Source organism: Tachypleus tridentatus, chromosome 8 (genome assembly GCF_004210375.1).
Source record: "Tachypleus tridentatus isolate NWPU-2018 chromosome 8, ASM421037v1, whole genome shotgun sequence".
Lineage (NCBI taxonomy): Eukaryota > Metazoa > Arthropoda > Merostomata > Xiphosura > Limulidae > Tachypleus > Tachypleus tridentatus.
This window is the reverse complement of record NC_134832.1, coordinates 46,234,223-46,252,820: the sequence shown is the minus strand read 5'-3', so window position 1 is coordinate 46,252,820 and position 18,598 is coordinate 46,234,223. Positions and strand designations below refer to the sequence as shown.

Genomic DNA, 18,598 nt, shown 5'->3' with positions numbered 1-18,598 from the left:
AGTTTGAATGAAGTAATTAAAACCTATACCATCTAATCCCGTGTGTGTATATATTTATATATATATATTAACATATACATATTTCTAAGACTTATTTCTCTGTTTTGGACTTACTACTAAAACAATTGTTACTATAATTTTGAAAGTATATATATAAATCTCCGACTGATAAAAGGTCTATAACTTTGAATACGTTTTTCTTTTTTAGTTGTCCAGTCCTAATATCCTGATATACAGACACCCACGATTCTACTGTTTTGAATATGAAAGCCTCGCGCTATTCATGTACACATGTGGAATTTTCATGTAGGTTTCAGATTCCTAAAAGTGTTACTTTTGTGTATTTCTCTAACGAACATATACAAGTTGCTAATACGTATCACAAGGAGGCCTTCTGGACACAAAAAATATCAATGTACCACTTTCATGATTTCAGTTGGACCAGTCAGTTTAGAACTGTTACAGTAGTTTCATTTAGGAAATAGTTTAACTTCCAACGACTTGCTTTAAAATAAACAACAATCAAATTGTTTTCGTAATGATTTCTCTAGTGTCAATTGTAAAACAACAACTGTGAATGAACTAAGTTATACGACGGCATGTCCACGGACTTATACTGAGTTTCGATACCGATGGAGTACAGACAACTCTTTGTGTAACTTTGTGTTTAATTAGAAAAACAAAACAAAACAAACCTACAAACTGTAACAAATTTAAAATACCAATTTACACCTATCTAGAGGTCAGTGTTGTTAACCGAACAGCAAATGAAGGAAATATATATACATATATATCCATTGAATTTGCTATCTGTCTCTATGGCAACGAGGACAATTTTCCAACATATGAGAAATAAAATGTAATTATTTTTCGGCGACTGTTTGCTTATATCATGGACATGTTTTGTGGGTTGTTTATCTGTGACTTCGACAAGCCTTGTTGGATTGACTGATTTAACTTTTATGTGTACCAGTGATAACGTGTCAATAATGGAGAAATCTAGTGTTTTTGAATGCAAGCACTAAAAACAAGTAGTCTGATCTCTTTTTATTGCCCTTTATATTGAAACTAGAGACACCTTGCAGCTTTGTTCGGCTCGTTTTGTTACAGGTGGGAGGTTATGTAAACTTGCAAAAAAACAACTCCCGTTACTGCTAAAGCGCATTCTGGATTTTGGAAATGTGAGAGTAACAGTCAAATTCCTCTGATGTTTCAGTTAGGAGTAGCCCAAGAGATGGTGGTGGGTGCTGTTGACAAGCTCTTGCAACATTATATAGGCTCCCATGGGAGAGTACTGATACAGTGTTTTTGTTTGTTGTTTAGCATTATAAGCCCTCAGACTTACAAATAAGCCACCAGGGTGCAGCAGCTTTTCTATAGAAAGTACACTTTTTTTTTTTTTCTAAATTTCTTCGATAGTTTAGGAAGCTCGCGCGAATCCACACAAGAACTAGTTACACTAATCTGGAACCCATAAACTACAGGAAGGGCAGCTAGTGAACAGTACTTATCGCCAACTCTTGGTCTACTCTAATCGAATAGTGGGGTTTGGACGTTACTCTTATAACGCATCTTGGGTCTCAAAGTGTAGGACGAGTTTTTGTGGGTAACGGAAGGCAAAAAGAACATAGTTGTGACAATTAGTTCGATGTTTCACAAAATCAGTAAAAGGAGGTCAGGAAATCAGATTAAGGAATTACTACACGGAAACTGCAGAATAACTTAATTAGTAACACGCATGTCTGTAGTGTTGAAGTAAGTTAAATAATGTTCATTTCCAGTCCCACACTGTTTAGAGATTCCGAGTCCAAGGAACTTAAAACAAAAGGAGAAATCTGACAATATCGACTTCGGGAACTGAATAAAAACGAAAGACACGCAAGTTTACGCGAAATGGTATTTGTTTATGAACAGTCAGGAATAAAAATCCAGTGTTTGATCCCAGTCCTAAAAATATAGATCCTAAAGCGACAAACAGTGAATTATAAATCCCAAATAATCATTCTAAGATTTGCACAACATAATTGTAACACACCTACACTGCAGGCAACAGGCATAGTTACAGAGCAATAAAAAGTTAAACAAAAGAGGTCGCAGAAGGCGTAGATACAAATTACGACACCATGTTAAACCTCAAAGGCCTTCTTCGACTGTGTTAATCCAAAATAGGGTTTAGAAAACAAAATATTGCATTTTGCTTACTAAACTTCTGTAAACCTTATGATACTACAGTAAGGAAATTAACCATCAGAGGGAGCATAGAAAATGCCCTTTTTTTATATTGGTGAGGGGAAGAAGGTTTCGCCTGTTGCCTTATCGTCTATCGTGAGCTATAAATCATTGACTTGCTTCTAACATATGCAGGTTGGAGTCTAACGATTCCCTACGACACACTTCTAGTGCGGCTAGAAATAGTTATTGTACACAGTTTTTGTTCCATTCTCAGTCTAAAGATAAAATTATAATATAATTATCTACAATTTCGTTTCAAGACCTTCTTATGAATGAAAAAATAATAAATCTATCGAAGTTTAATTATCAAGTGTGGTGTTATTGCAACAGCAGTCGTAAAGTGTCGGTCTTGGATAATATTCGATAGATTCGTGATGAGAAACCCACTTGAAGTAAAAATGTATCTCAAGATGGTTGGTATTGGTATTAACCCTTTTATTAAAATAAAGTGCAGAACAACGTTTTGACCTTTTTAAGTTATCTTCAGGTTAACAAAGGTGTAAACTCTTTTTGTTAACCTGAAGATGATCTAAAAAGGTCGAAAGGTTGTTCTATACTTTAAAGTATTAGGTTGTCCAGAAGTAAATGTCGTTTTTGAACTGCGGAGTTTGTAAAAGTATAAACAAGTGTTGTGAAACATGTGTTAATCAAAGTAAGCACCCTTTGCTTCCACATAATTTTGCCAACATGTAATGATGCTGGTTATGCCCCTGCTGTAGAAATCAGAGTTTCTATGGTCAATGAACTCCCTGAAAGCTTCCTCTACAGCTGCCCGGTTTTGGAAGAATAAGGTGAATGAGGCAGAACCTCGAATCCCAATTCGTTCAATTTTTGGAGTGTCATCCTTGACAGATCTAAAAACGCCGATTTTGTTGATCTTCACTCAGCTCATTCGGAACCCACTTATTCAACTTTTTCGTCATTACAGTGATTCCCGATTTGTTTGTGTCTAGCTTTTCTGCAAGCTCACGTTCTGTTGTGCAAGGGTCTGTCTTACCTGCTTCCCTTAATGTGTATTCATCCAAGGATGGCTTCCTTCCATGATTTTCGTGGTCTTCAATACTTTCATCTTCATATCGAAATCTTTGGAACCAACAGTAACAGATCCATGGCCGAATGCCTGGTTGATGTTCCATGTAGTTTTGGTAGCTTTTTGTCCAAATTTGAAGTCTTAGAGGAAAATCAGACGAAAGTCCTTCTTCTTCATGTTGCCTTGGGATTGCGAAACTTATTATAAGTAGAGTTGAAACAGCAGACAATTAAAACACCTTGTAAGCGACAAACGTTGGATTAAACGAACCAACCAACGATAACTTTTATAGAACCCACTTCAGTTAGACGAAAAGTATAAATTAGAATTTCAGTATTTTATTATGTACTCACTAATCGTAGAGCCCTAAAGGAGAACTCACGTCAAGTGATTAAAAGTGTTTATAAAATAGCAATTCTTTTCAGTGGAGCTAACAACTGCAACATACTATAAGAAAGAGGTTTAAGAGGGAAAGTTAATTTTAGATCCAGCGAGTTTATATAGATTCTTCTACTGCTGAAGAGATTTGTTCTTTATTCTTAACATTAATTGATAAGATAGAATACATAATTTGATATTTTTTATTTACTCACTTTCACTAACATTGTTTACCCATTTCAGAATTTTCGCGTAAAAATAAAGAGGAAAAAAAATCGTGAGAATTCCAACATTTACTTCTGGACAACCTAATACCGATACCCATACCAACCGTTTTTAGAATACAAAATACGATAGATATCGCTACATGTAATAACGCATCCTAAGCCCCGTATTACAACTTGTTTTTGCTAAGCGCCAAGCTACATTAAATAATATCTTGTGTTGTGCTCACCACACGTATCGAAAAGCGATTTCTGGCATTATAAGTATTCAGAATTAACGCTGATCCATTGGGTGGCGCCACCATATGAAAAGTTAGTAAACAAAGTAATTATGCTAGAAGATGATGAATTCTGTTTTAACACGGGAATTGCATTTCTGTGGATTCAGTGAGGTTTTCCTTGTATTGAAAACGATATAGTAAAGGTGGAACAAAACGAAACCTATTTCTTTTGTTGTTTCATTAATTTAAAATTATATTTCTTTATAGTTAGGAACTAATGATTTTGTGTTTTAGAGTTGTTTTGTATTAGACAGATTAGGGGGTAGCATTTTTTTTAGCACAATGGGCTGTGGGTGCTCTATTCACCGAGTGAAATCCAACCCCTCATGTAGGATGTATTATAAACAGTACATAAAAGAGGACAATGATCTGTTAACTTAATCTGCAAGATCTCTGGTAGCACAATGGTATGTGTGCGGACTGACAGTGTTAGAAACGGGGTTTTGATACCCCCAGTAGGTAAAGTATAGATAACTGTTTATGTAGCTTTCTGCTTCGGGCAGTAACATATAAACTACCTGTTGAAGAAGTTCATCAAAAGATCATTGATCTAAGCTTGAAAGACAATTACAATACATTTAGTTTAAAATGTTTAATCCTTAACTGAAAAGTTAGGTTTAAACACCACAAGGAGTGTTCAGAAAAAAAAAATCTCTTCGCCTCCATTCATGGTATGAATATTTTGGAATGACAATATGATAAAGACAAAACAAAGAGACACGATCTGATAGTTCTGAGTATCTCACAATGGTTGATGGATAGATAACGAGCAGAAAGGAGACCAGGAACAGTTAACACAAAACTCATGATCTTTCAGGGCGGCGGGGGATCTATAGATCCGATGCATAGAGTTAGATGTGGGGGAAAATGTGGCCCTCCCAGAGAAAACCCACATTCACTAGCTGGCATCAAATAACTGCTAGCTAATGTCCGGTTAAGTTTAACTGACGATTAGTTAGCTAGTAATAAAGAAGGCAGAGGACTGCATTATATGAAACTATCGTGGGAGGAAGATAGTTTGTGTAAACAAGGGTTGAAAGCGACGGAAGAAAGAGAACTGGGTGCAGCTGGATTCGTCTGTAGGCAATGATGGAGATTCAGATGATGTATTTACGAAGAGAACGGTGGAAGAACTGGATTATGGACAGTAAGTCTCGAGACGCAGAGAAGGGCAGTAATATTAGCTGGTGGGGCTGGCAACTCCGTGTTATCTTTAAAAGATTCGGTAGGCGGAAAGGTCTATGTGGCTTTCCTCCTTTTCTAGGATTTCGTTTGGGCGTACTGGGAGGTTCTGATAATGCCGTTGGTCATGGTGGAGGCGTCTCGTATGATACTCAGGAATGGTTGGGAAGACTAGATGTTGGTTGGAGCTAGTCTTCGAGTTTGAGTTGACTGTTGAAGGAGTGAAAAGGTAAAAGTTCATGCACTGGGCTGTGTGGAGTTTGGTTGTATAGAGTGTTATGTTGTTTTCTTGAGATAATCGTGACCTACGTTAAAGCAGATTTTGATGTAGGCTGTGGGAAAATACCGTCTCGTCTTAGCATCCTGGTTTTGCTAGGGTCGTATTGGCCTTATACTAGCCAATGAAATCTGTGACCTCATGCTGCAAGAAGACTGGGGGTAATCCGTCCAGGATTATGGGTGCGCCCTTCGATTTACTGTGTGTGTGAGAAAGTACAGTAGCATCGATCAATACCAATCAATAAATCATATATGATATCTGATGTACGTTTTTTTCATTCAGATGTTATGTATATCTGAGTCAGCGATCAGTGAACTGTTGGAACATAAACTATGTTTCTCTTAAGCACATAGACATATAATAAACCATCTGCTTTGTACTACATGTAAGTGTCGAACCTTGAATTAAGTCCTCAAATTTATCTTTAAACCATCGAGATGCAAATATCTGAAACAGTGGCAATGGATTTGCATCACATAAATACAACTCCTTTTGTGCACAACCCGCCATCTGTTAGTAGTTACTAGAAATACTGGGAGTGTGAATCATATAGAATTTAAGAACAACAAGAGAGATATATCTAAATCATCCCATCTCCTACACCAAAATGTGAAATAAAAGTAAAATACTTGAAGACATCCATTAACATTGAAAAATGTATCAAGCCTTCCATTAATTTTTTTTAATTAACTGCATCTACCACATTTGAAAACAACCCATCCTAAAGGTCAACCACTCTATTAAAAAATAAAACCGTCTTAGTTTAAGAATACACTTACCCTACTCAGATTATATTTGTCTCCTAGTCTTTCCATTCTCAACATTAAATATGAAAACGATGAAGCATCGAAACTATCTTTCCCTTTAACAATGTAAAACACGTTGTATCAAAACTATTTATTATCTTAACAATATAAACACCTTGTATCAAAACTATCTATCTCCTTAACAGGGGCGTAGATTTTTTTACACCCGATGGGGATGATTTTTGCAACTACTTATGTTGACTGTTGAATTTGCAAATTGGTAATATCTGATTACGTGAACCTGAAAGCTGTAAACATGCAGTCACAGAGTAATCTTGTTGCCACGATACTTCAAGGTTTCCATGTAGGTTTGTATAAGTGAGATGTTGTGAACAGTTTTCAAAACGTTAATAGGATAAAGACAAATGTGTCACAAATTAACTGCCACATGATTTTATTTCTGCACACTGTACGGTATAAAAGATGGTCATTATACTTGACAAGGTTACTAATAATTTTCGTTGCATGAATTACGTTTTCAAATATTAATAAAATTAGTAATTACCCTTGATAAGTTTATATCTACTGAAAAACTGTTAACGTTGTTTGATAAAAAATAATTAAAATGTCTTTGCGGACTCTTGAAAATTACACATCAATACAATGTAGCACATAATTATTCATACTTTTCATTGAAGTAATATTCATTTAGTCCTCTAGTCTACATGTTCCCAAACGTAGACTCCTTTGTGATTATCTGGTTATGAATTTTTTCATAAGCTCTTCTATATTTATCTTGTTAACCTCATTTTTGTGAGTGCGACAAACTGCCACATGGTTGAGGCAGCACTGAGACATAGTTGACCTTAACCATGTCTTCAACCGTCTTAATGCAGAAAAGCTGCGTTCACATTCGCAGCTGGATACTGGACATACAAGCAAAATTTTCGTGAGAAGAAACACTTCACTAAACATCTGCTGGCTTGTTTCATGGATTTTACAGTAAGCATTCTTCGCACTTTTCATAGATATTGCTTTTGTTGTCCATTTGAACATGGGCAACTGAAACTCGAGCCGTTGTGCAGAGATTTCTGGATAGAAGTTTATAACCGAGTTGTCAATCTTGCCAGATGTAATTATGTTTTAAGTGCCATATATTGCCTCAAGTCATTGTTGTCTGCATTGGATCTAGTGGTCAGATGTTCTACGACTGTGTCCACAAATTCAAAATATTGGCTTTTGTAGTAATCTCCAGCTGTTGCAGAATGGTGTGCTGAGCCATCACCTGTGATCCTTTTGGGGGATCTGCGAATGCGTTGTAGTTTAGAGAAATAAATTTAGGGAAGTTACCTTTTTTCAGCTTCATCAAATATCTATTGTAATCTTCCTCTGTTTACAATACTCTAAATTGCTCAACTGTCGTTGCAAATGCTTCAGTCATGCCAGATACTGTCGCTGATTTTGCTTGGAATGCACGGTTTAGTTCCTCTAATGCAGCTAATAGATGCTGAGCCACCAACAATCCTAAAACTGTCTTTCCTTTGTCAAATCTGTCCAGAAGACCTCGTGCTTTCACTGCTACATCTGATTTTTCATTTGCTAATTCAGACAAAAAATCAACAATGTCATTGTAGTGATCATTAGCACATGTAATTGCAGAAAGGAGGCACAACCAGCGTGTTGGCCACAGTGGGCGGATGTATTTAACTGGACCGTTGTGGCTGTCTAACGATACAATATTTTAAAAGATTGTCTTGTATTTGCCTGACCTCTGAAGCAAGTCACTAAGTTCATGTACCCACTGGATAGAATCTCGAACACATTCACAAGCTTCAACTGCATGTTGCATTATTAAATTAGCCTTGTGTGCTCCACAGTGAAAAAACAAAGCTGACGGTTGCTTCTCTTTTATTTTTGCCTGGCATCCACTGTACGCACCACTCACGTTAGCGGCTCCATCATAATTGTGTGTTCTTAATCCTGACAATAAAAATTTGAATCTAGTCAGTACATCAAGTATAGTCAAGAATATTGTTTCACCAGTTGTATTGGAAACACTCTACAAACCAAGAAATGTCTCATGGACGTAAAGGTCTCATCTACATATCGTACACTTATTGCTTCCTGTTCGGTACCTGTAACATCTCAAGTGCCATCAACCATTAATGCAAAGATTTTACTTTGCTGCACTTCGTGTGTTATGTTCCTCAGTATTTGATGGCTGAACATCTCCATTATTTCATTTTGAGCCTGGGGTGTTGTGAATGTGGTTTTCTTTGACAAGTAGGCCGTCAACTCAGGATCTTCCTCTTCCAGGAGCTTCATTAACTGCAGGAAGTTCCCCTTCGTATCAGTATGTCCACGTAATGCTAAACCTTGACGCAGTAAGAAATGTAAACTTCTGAATATTTTGGCTAGACTTCTTTTGCATTCTTCCTGCTGCTTCTTTTTTCCATCATGTAACTGGACAGTCACTGGAGTTACATCAAGTGAACCTTCTGGAGATATAGCGAATCTGTGCTGAGAGGAGGCTTGGTGTTCGTTGAATTTCTGTTTTGCCTTTTACCAGTTGAAAAAAAACGGTGGATATGAAGGTATACTCCATTGGTCTCTCCAATTTCCCTGTAAAAATGTTTTTTATTTCCGCCTTGGCACAATGAAATCATATGACTTTTTGAATTTAATTGTCGAAGTGCAGCCATGGGAACACATCAAACAACTTGCCTTGGAAGTTGATATTTTGAGATTTTGCTTTTTATCGTGGTATTAGTTGTACGTCTGGATGATATGGCTTTCCACACTGTATCTGTGGAGTGTCAGATTTTTCATTACTGCACAAACTTGTTTTACAACTATCTGGTGGTTCATGATGTGCAATAGTTACACAAGTATTTTCAGACTCGTCCTCTGATGAACATGGTATTTCCTCTGTATGGCAAGTTTCTATTTCTTTGCTTGAGGTTGTTGGATTATCTGCACTGTCATTTGTAGTACTATTAACTGGCTTGCAGAACTGTCTAATATCGGAAAGTTTCAGACGCTTGCTTGTGATAATTGAAATTTGTTTCCCAGATGACTCAACAGGCTAAAATACAGTCTTTATTGAAAAACTCTAACGTACAACGAAGGAAGATAGAATATAATGGAAGTAGGACTGAATTGTACAATGTATTTAAGTCGAACGCGCGAACCTCACAGTGACTACCGAGCCGACTGACCGCCTGGGCATCGCTGGGACAATAATGTATGCTAGTTACAACACAAGTAATTGCAAGTTTCTCGAAAAATACTTAAACAATCACAAATATATTATATTTCTCTTAAAGCTCATCAACAGGCAAACACGTTGTGATATAATGTCTATAAGCATGTCTATTAAATAAAAACACCTAAACAAAAACTAGCAATACAATTCGAGTAGAGGCTTCAGGCCGTTGAAACCGCTCCTTTTGTGTTCTAATTTTACAAGAAAATACAATATTTTTACTATCTATGATAAGAGAATATATTGTTCTTTTACCATAAAGCACCAGCACTTTATCAGAGGGCGGTGATATTCTGAAATTTTATGGATTAATGAGGGCCACAAACACAGGTCTAATGAGCCTTGTTGTAAAATCGAAGTTCAGACTAAAGGGAGCGGAGGGGGGTGATGTCGGGCGCGTCTGGATCCGAGCGGCCCGAACCTGTCGTTAACTGTATGCTTAACGCTCACTATGGTCAGCGGCTTCGGCAGCTAAAGAGAGTAAGGCGTTCGACAATAAAACCAGCATGCATAAGAACAAATGGCGTAGGAATACCGCACAATATACACATAAGATTGATGCAGCTACAAACTACAAATGGCTTGCCAGATCTAGATCACAAGAATTTACGCTTGGGAGTAATATTTTTGAATTTCATACTTTGTTTAATCTGTTGTGATGAAAATTTTACTTAATCTTGCACTACGTATAAGACGTAGGTAGATTCTGTGATAGTACTTGCAAGCCTTGTATGTATACTTAAGCCTACTGACTGATACTTACGAACTATCGCTTAGATCGAAAAGCTTAGAAGCACGCCTATATTAAAAAATGTACATTTCGGCTACTGAAAAAGCCTACGTCTAGCGCAGTATGGCCCTTGAGTTTGTTTGTTTGTTTTGGAATTTCGCACAAAGCTACTCGAGGGCTATCTGTGCTAGCCGTCCCTAATTTAGCAGTGTAAGACTAGAGGGAAGGCAGCTAGTCATCACCACCCACCGCCAACTCTTGGGCTACTCTTTTACCAACGAATAGTGGGATTGACCGTCACATTATATACCCCCCACGGCTGGGAGGGCGAGCATGTTTAGCGCGACGCGGGCGCGAACCCGCGACCCTCGGATTACGAGTCGCACGCCTTACGCGTTCGGCCATGCCAGGCCCGGCCCTTGAGTAGTTTTGCGCGAAATTCAAAACCAAACACACAAACAAAACTATCTATCCACTTAACAATGTAAAACACATTATATCAAAACTATCTATTATCTTAACAATGTAAAACACCTCATTGAAACCCCTCCAAAATCTTTATTTTTTTTAAAGAGAAAACGATTAGTTTGTGCTTGGAAGGATGAGTGACTACACAAATAGATTGATAGAATTCGTCTTAGAAATATATTTTTTTATTTTAGTCTATTTTTTTATCATTTTTAATTGAAGTTGATATCCAACTTTATCTTAGTCAACCCTTTTTTCTTATTGGCGAAACCACGTGCTCCAATTTAGACATACATCATACGCTAATTTCAAATTAGGAGAATAGGTGTCTTTTCGCCCTCGCCGTTGGAGGACAAAATCACAGAAAACACTCGTTAAAATATGTAATCGAATGACAAAGTAAGTTTAGTCTTCATTGTTATATCTACGGGCTAAACACGCTAGAAACCGGGTTTCAGTACCTCTGATGGGCAAAGCACAGATAGCCCATTGTTTAGCATTGTGTTTAACTTGAAATAAACAAGCAAAGAAATTTTAGAGAATACCTAAAAACGCCTCTCAATATCATAATACCTTCAGAGGGGGAGGCTCTTTCGGAAGCCCTCTGGAATTTGAAGTTTATTCCGAACCTAAATTTCATATCCTGTTATTGGAAACAAAATGAACATTATAACGTAAATGATAACATTTGTTATATTTATTAATTCTGGCCCTAAATGAAAAATTAATAGTTTTAATTTAGGATCGTAACTGCTTCCTCGCTTTTCGGAAGAACTGGGGTTTGATCTGAATTTCGCGCTTAACTACGCGAGGGCTACCTGCATTAGCCGTCCTTAATTTAACAGTATAAGACTAAAGGTAGAAACGTTTGATGTTTAAGGTGACTATTAAATTACAGTAATTAATGTAAAAAGTATAGGTCAGTTCCAAAACTGTTACTTAATATGATTTTTTTTTAGAATTTCTGTGTACTTGTATTTTTTCTGCAATGATTATCTAAAGCACCTTTAGTAGGTTTATAAAATACATTGATGGGATTTCTTTTTATGAGTCAGTTTACAGGTTTACACCTACTGACCATCGGTTGTTATTAATTAAAGACCAAATTTTGTGCATTAAAGAATTGTCATGGTGTTGACCCACCACAATTTTGGTGTAATGTAAAGACTTAATTGTTACTATCATGAAGAGACAGGAGTTTATAATGTATTACATATTAATGTCAATAGAAACAATAAATCGTTTTTAACCTTTCTGATCACTTGAAGTACATTGTCACCATATTATTACTCCATTTTGGAATTATATAGTATAATAATTCTATGTAGTAAATTGATGTTCATGTAATTCAAAAAGTAATGATGTAATAGGAAATTTAAGATGAAAATGCTATTATTTTCTGTTTATCAAGCATGGTTAGTGATGCAATAGACATTTAACACAATGAATTTTATTATAATCCACGATGTCAAACCTAGTTAACTGTGTACTATGACGTTTACATATGTGAATAATTTTTTTACATTGTCAAATCTACTTAATGGTGTGAAACACTTTAAGGTTTGCTCCTACACTATTAAACTAGATAATGTTACAGTATATTACTTAAGGTGAAAGTATGTTATTTTCTGAACTATCATTTCTATATTCTTACTTTTCAGGCATTGATCATCGCCTTTACATCAAGTTTTTTTGATAAAATATTCTGTACATTTTTCATTTCACCAGATGGGTCACTGAATGGATTTCTGAACTTTACTTTGTCAGATTTCAATATCAGTGGCTTTTCTGTTGATATGAATATCGTTTCTGAGACTGACACCAGTGTGGAATACTGCAAGTAAGTGTTAATTTTGCTTTATTGTTTCAAATTAACAGAGCATAAAACAATGTATGTGTGATTAAGAACCAATGTGGTATCTCTAACCCAACTGGCATGGCATACCAGTGTAGTGTCTCTTTAACCCTACTGACATGGGATATCAAAGTGCACAAATCACAACCATTTTACATAGATTCAAACATTAATCCTACTGACATGGGATATCAAAGTGCACAAATCACAACTATTTTACATAGATTCAAACATTAATCCTACTGACATGGGATATCAAAGTGCACAAATCACAACCATTTTATATGGATTCAAACATTAATCCTACTGACATGGGATATCAAAGTGCACAAGTTACAACCATTTTACATAGATTCAAACTTTAACCCAATTGACATGGGATATCAAATTGTGCAAGGTACAACCATTTTATTGAGTTAGTTTCAAAGTTATCATCCATGGAAATATTTTCTATCACTGCAACAACATTTTGACCACAATGAACCAGATGCAAGGCAGTTGAGTGCAACATGATATATTTAGCATGTATAAGTAGGTGGAAATGATGCACAGATAGATGGGTACAGATGATGTCTGTCATGTTAAATATATGGGTGGAAATGATGTCTATTATGCAAAGACATATGGGTTGAAATGATTTTTGGCATGTGCAGATATAATGCTGTAGATGATATCTTGCATATGTAGATATATGGGTGGAGACAATAAAGGGTTAATTAAACTACTTTATATCAATCAATACATATTATTACACTTGGTACAAAAAGATATTTTATAACTTAAAAAATGAATATTTAAATACGTTCTCAGTCTGTACTTCTCTGCACAATCTTGTGATGCTCTGAATTATCATTTACAAGTTTTTTTTGTATCTTCTCTTGTGAGGGCTTCAAATTGTTCAACCAATTAGAAACATATATAGTAGATACTGACAACCCAGAATATAAAATTTCAACCCAAATGACAAACCCTTCTATTATCTTCTGTTTTTCAAGAAATATGTGTAACTCTCTTTTATATTGCTGTTAGAAAATTGGTTGTATTTATATAACTAATAAAAAGAGGGTATTCTATGTATAAATCAGGCAAGTTTCTTTTTGTTTCAGTAGTAAAATCCAATACTCTACAAAGCTAGCCTGATAGGTTTAGACAAAAAATGTTGCTTTAAGCAGTAATGAATTTGATTTTTGTTCTTTATAAACCTATTTGAAGGTTAGAAATTACAGTGGTTTTACACTTCTATTCAAGTGCATTATTTAATATAGCATAATTATTCATAGTACTAAACAGAAATTTTATTATCCTTCTATAAACATAAAAAATAATCACAAGAGATTTCATAATATTCACCATTGGTTTCATTTTGTATTGTAACAGAAGTGACATTTGAACAAAACTTTAAAGTATTTTTCTCCAAGGATGTACTTAGTTGTTTAAGATAGAAAGTTAAATTTTTTAAAAAAATGACTGAGTACAGATAACAATTTTAAGGTAAAGTTGAAATTTTATAAAGTGTAAAACATCCACAATAAAATAAGTTGTTTAAAATGCTGGCTTCTATTTTAAGGTAATTTTATTTCATGGTTTTTTCATTCAGGTACCAAGACTATAGAGAGCCCCCAACAGCAAGCAACAAATATGAATATAAGACGTTATATTGGCAGCTTGCTACAACTCCCTTGGTTTTTGTTTTAATTTTTGCAGTTGGAAACAATTTCTCAACTTCTATATCTTAGTTTTGATTAAACTTAATTACCTTTACAGTTTATTTTTAGTTTATATTAAAATAAATCAATTTACAGTAGCTTTCACTTTAGGACATAAAATACAACCTTCTTTCTTCAAAAGATAAAATATTTTTAAATGCTAATTGTAGAACTAACCTGACACTTTATTTAACCAAAGTTTTCAAAACAAATATAAAGTGTGAATAGCTTTTATTAAATCACCTTTTATTTGTAATTTAAATTTTTTGAGGAAGTTAAACATATGTTTTGGTGTACATAAACCCACAGAACCAGTTGAGAAATGTTGTATTAAATTAACTTTAAGGGAGTTGGAAACTTTTTAACATTTATTGCAACTGAAAATGTATAAACATTATAACTATGTTCAGTTGTTTTTAATGAAGCAACATAAATAGGCTATAATAGGTAATACATTTTAATACAGCCAGGACAATCCTAGAATGTTTTTAAAAGCTTCAATAACATTTACTAAGTTATCCTACACAAAATGGATGGATTAATCATTTTTGTTATAAAACTATCCTTTTTTATTACCCAATTCTAAAAGTGCTAGATTTTTTTGTGGCTTCTGTTCACCCAGTATAATGTTTTTCTAATTGTGTAGCACTGATACTGTTCTGATTGACTGTACGTGCTCATTAGTAATTTAAGAAATATTCATAATTTAATCTTTGTTCATAAAGTTTTATAATCTGCACTGGTTAAACTGGTTGATAATAACACCTAATCAAATATCTATGGTCAATTAAGTCCAACAGGGAAAACAGTTTCCATACATTTATGTGCCACAAGAACAAGTACATTTCAAACTTTGCCAAAGTCTATCTAGAAGCTCCCTAAAATAAAGAACAGAAGATAAATACCAGATATTCTTCAAAACCAGTCACCAGATTCTGTACTTTAATAATGCATTTGATTAGATTTATAATAGATTAAGCTATGTATAGTATACTTCTATTAAGTTCTAATAACCACACACTAATATATCAAAAAACTTTCTGCCTGATGTAAATACATTTTTCATTTAATTAGAAACAAAAAAAATTATAGGACAGAATAAATCTCTGGGCACAAGAACAAGAAGTTATGAATTTTATTTTGATAGAAAATAAAAAAGACAATGTACAGAATATATTTTTTACTATCATAAAGAGAAGAAACTATTTCTCTTAAAACAAACCACCTTTATAAGTACTTCGAGTTGTAAGAATATTTTGCTCATTGTTTTTAACCAAACTTCTACCTGTTTTTCCAGTAAATCTTATCTGTGTAATACTCAAACTGCACTATTTATACTGACTTGCTTTGTTCTCTTTTGGCCCTGGAATTGCTTCATGTTGGTTCACACCGTGTTCTTGCTGATATTCAAAACCGACTGGCCCATTTCTCTTTAAAATCTACTTCTATCCAGTTTTTCTGGATACCAGGCCACGTTGGTATTTGTGGGAACAAGCTTGCAGACACGGCAGCTAAATCTATCTGCTCTGACACTATCACCACTGTGCCTATTCCTTACAGGGACTATGGTCCTGTATTCAAGGCTTGGCTCTGTGCCAGCTGGCAGTTGACTTGAAGTGAACAACGAGAAAACAAGCTTTTCCAAATAAAACTCTATATTTGACTTTGGCTGTCTTGCTTCTGTAAGGATTGGAAGGAGGAAGTTGTTCTAACTAGACTATGCATTGGTCACATCACAGTTTTTTAACTCATCCTTTGCTTTTATCTGGAACTGATGCACCAGTGTGTAGTCTATGTAACACTCAGATCGCAATAAGCCATATTTTATTTTTTTGCTGTTGTTACGACTCTCAACGACAACACCACTTTAAACGTTCTGTTCCATGGTTTGTCCATGATGTTAGACAGAGTTATTGGTGACAGTGACACTGTCCAACTTGATAAAGTTTTTAGTTTTTAAAGGCTATTAATCTTTTTAATCTCATTTAAGTGTTTTATATTTATTCATTAAACCTTTTTTATTATGGTTCCCTTTTAAGAATCACAATCTCTCTAGTTTGATTTGAAATTAGAAAATGGCCGTAACATTAAGTAACTTGACACCAGAACTGGAAAGGCCAACTTCAGGTGACTGATGGTGGTTTTTGTGCTTACCTGTTAGTCTTCCTGGCAGGTTATGATAATTACCATTATGCTACAGAAAGCTCTTTATGACTTTTCTTACTGTAGTTTTTCTCTTAACATTGTAGACTAGATGTAAATGTTGGTTTTATGTTCATAATTATAATTATGAATTATAATATTCATATGCCAAGAAACCAATAAAAATATTGTAAATAGGGTGAGGTTGTTGGTGCGTTGATCATAAGCTTCATTTCAGACTCATCTTAGTTAAGAGCCTTAAATGTCGTGAAGAGTAAAGATGGAATTGGTGTGACGTTCTTGTTGTAAAAGAACGAATATTTAATTATTGACTTTGATTCTACTGTAGTAAATTCACTAGTCTGGAAATTAGATGTCACTTTGTATTGAGGTATCAAACACTGTCATGCATGTCAAGTTTCCACATTTCATTTAATTTAACACTATGAAAGTGGTTATTTAATATTATGGCATGTGCCAAAACTTGAAATAAGTTAATTTTAGTGCATTATCTTTAACATTTAAATAAAGTTTTAAGAAAATAGTGGATAGTAATGAAGCAATGAAATTTATCATGCTCCAGGCTAGCAAAATGAAGAATATGGTGTCCATATTTTAAAAATTTGTTTAATTAAATTGTGTATTTTAATGGATTGAACTCAAGAAGGTCTTGTATGGCTAAAAAGTCTTTCTTTTAATTAGGTCAAAATTGGGGGCTGAATATCTAAGACATTAGTGTTACTGTTCACATTACTGACTGCCTTACTCAATCTTTGCTATAAGTATGGTACAGACAATTCACCTTGACATTCATTACTTATCAACACATCATACGGTGTGTTTTAGTTAAAGGTACAAGAAATACTGTGGTAAAGGAGTTTAACTTGATTCTCTTCCAGATAATAGTGAAACTGTCAAAAGAGGTCCATCGGGTATTGGGTTTTATTATCAGTATCACTTGATACAAATGATAGTTCATCTGTTTTAACTTTTAAAATTCACATGTCACATTTGACATGACATTTTTATTTTTTCAGTATACCTGTAGATTGTTTTGCTAGCAATACTTAAGTGCATTACAGATCAGTTGGTAAATAATCACGTGATTGGCTGTACTTGGCAAGTCGTTATTGCACTGGTTGATATACATGACTTACTAAGAATTAGTTTTTATTACAGAATTAGCAATCTGCTATCTTTGTAACATGTCTTAAATTTTTAAAAGCTGTGATGATAAACATATTGCAAATACAAAACACTTAAGGTGGGTATTGTAAATAGCAGTTTTGCATAAATTGGTTTCATTATGTGTAGAAAAGATAAGGTACTAATAATAAACAAATTTGTTTCTCAAATAATGTGTAGACTCAACCAGTTAATCTTATTGATCTAGTTTATAGAATGTCATGTCAACAATTAATGTTGGAATAACTTCTGTCATCAGGTATTTAATGCACCCCTCCCCCCTTTCATATTTCTAATCAAAAATGGGTCATCATCACAACCCAGTAAAAACCAGTGTTTTGTCAAAGGCTCCAATATTTTTATACGTTTATTTATGAACATGTATATGACATAAGTAATAGTAATGGACTTTTCACTGGTTTATAAAATTTATGAAAATATTTAACTTAAGTTTTTGACTGAAAGTTAAATGTGTGCTACATTAATCTGGTGTTCTACCAGTTGAAAGGGTAGTTTAAAGTATGTTTTAAACTTTTGTATTTTGTATTCCTAATTTATGATTTTTGGCAAAATGACTGCTAACATCAGGTTTCTCATGGATATGTCATTTGGTTTGTTCAATATATTCCAGGTATTCTAATGACAAGACTTTGCAAGTCTTGCATGTGTTATGAACCTGATTTTATATAATGTTTTATGTTTATCATTGTTACAGTGAAAGTGTGGATACCTATTGATATATACATTTGCAATCTAAATACTAGATTTAGGCTTAGATCTAAAATGAACATTAGCATTCTTTCGTGTAGCCTAGTAATAAAAATATTGCTGTTACAGCAACACTCTTCTGTGGCTCATCTTTTACATTTAATCTTACTGTGGGAAAGTTTTTGT

At 34.5% G+C, this 18,598-nt stretch overlaps 1 protein-coding gene across 1 annotated transcript; it reads left to right on the top strand.

Annotated features, from left to right (window-relative positions):
• Window positions 1–12,491: 12,491 nt before the first annotated feature.
• On the top strand, window positions 12,492–16,722 carry LOC143224140 (anoctamin-2-like). The gene is made up of 2 exons (XM_076452589.1): window positions 12,492–12,656; window positions 14,269–16,722. The coding sequence occupies exons 1-2, from the start codon at window positions 12,613–12,615 to the stop codon at window positions 14,405–14,407; spliced, it is 183 nt and encodes a 60-aa protein (XP_076308704.1). The 5' UTR covers window positions 12,492–12,612; the 3' UTR covers window positions 14,408–16,722.
• The last annotated feature ends 1,876 nt before the right edge of the window (window positions 16,723–18,598 follow it).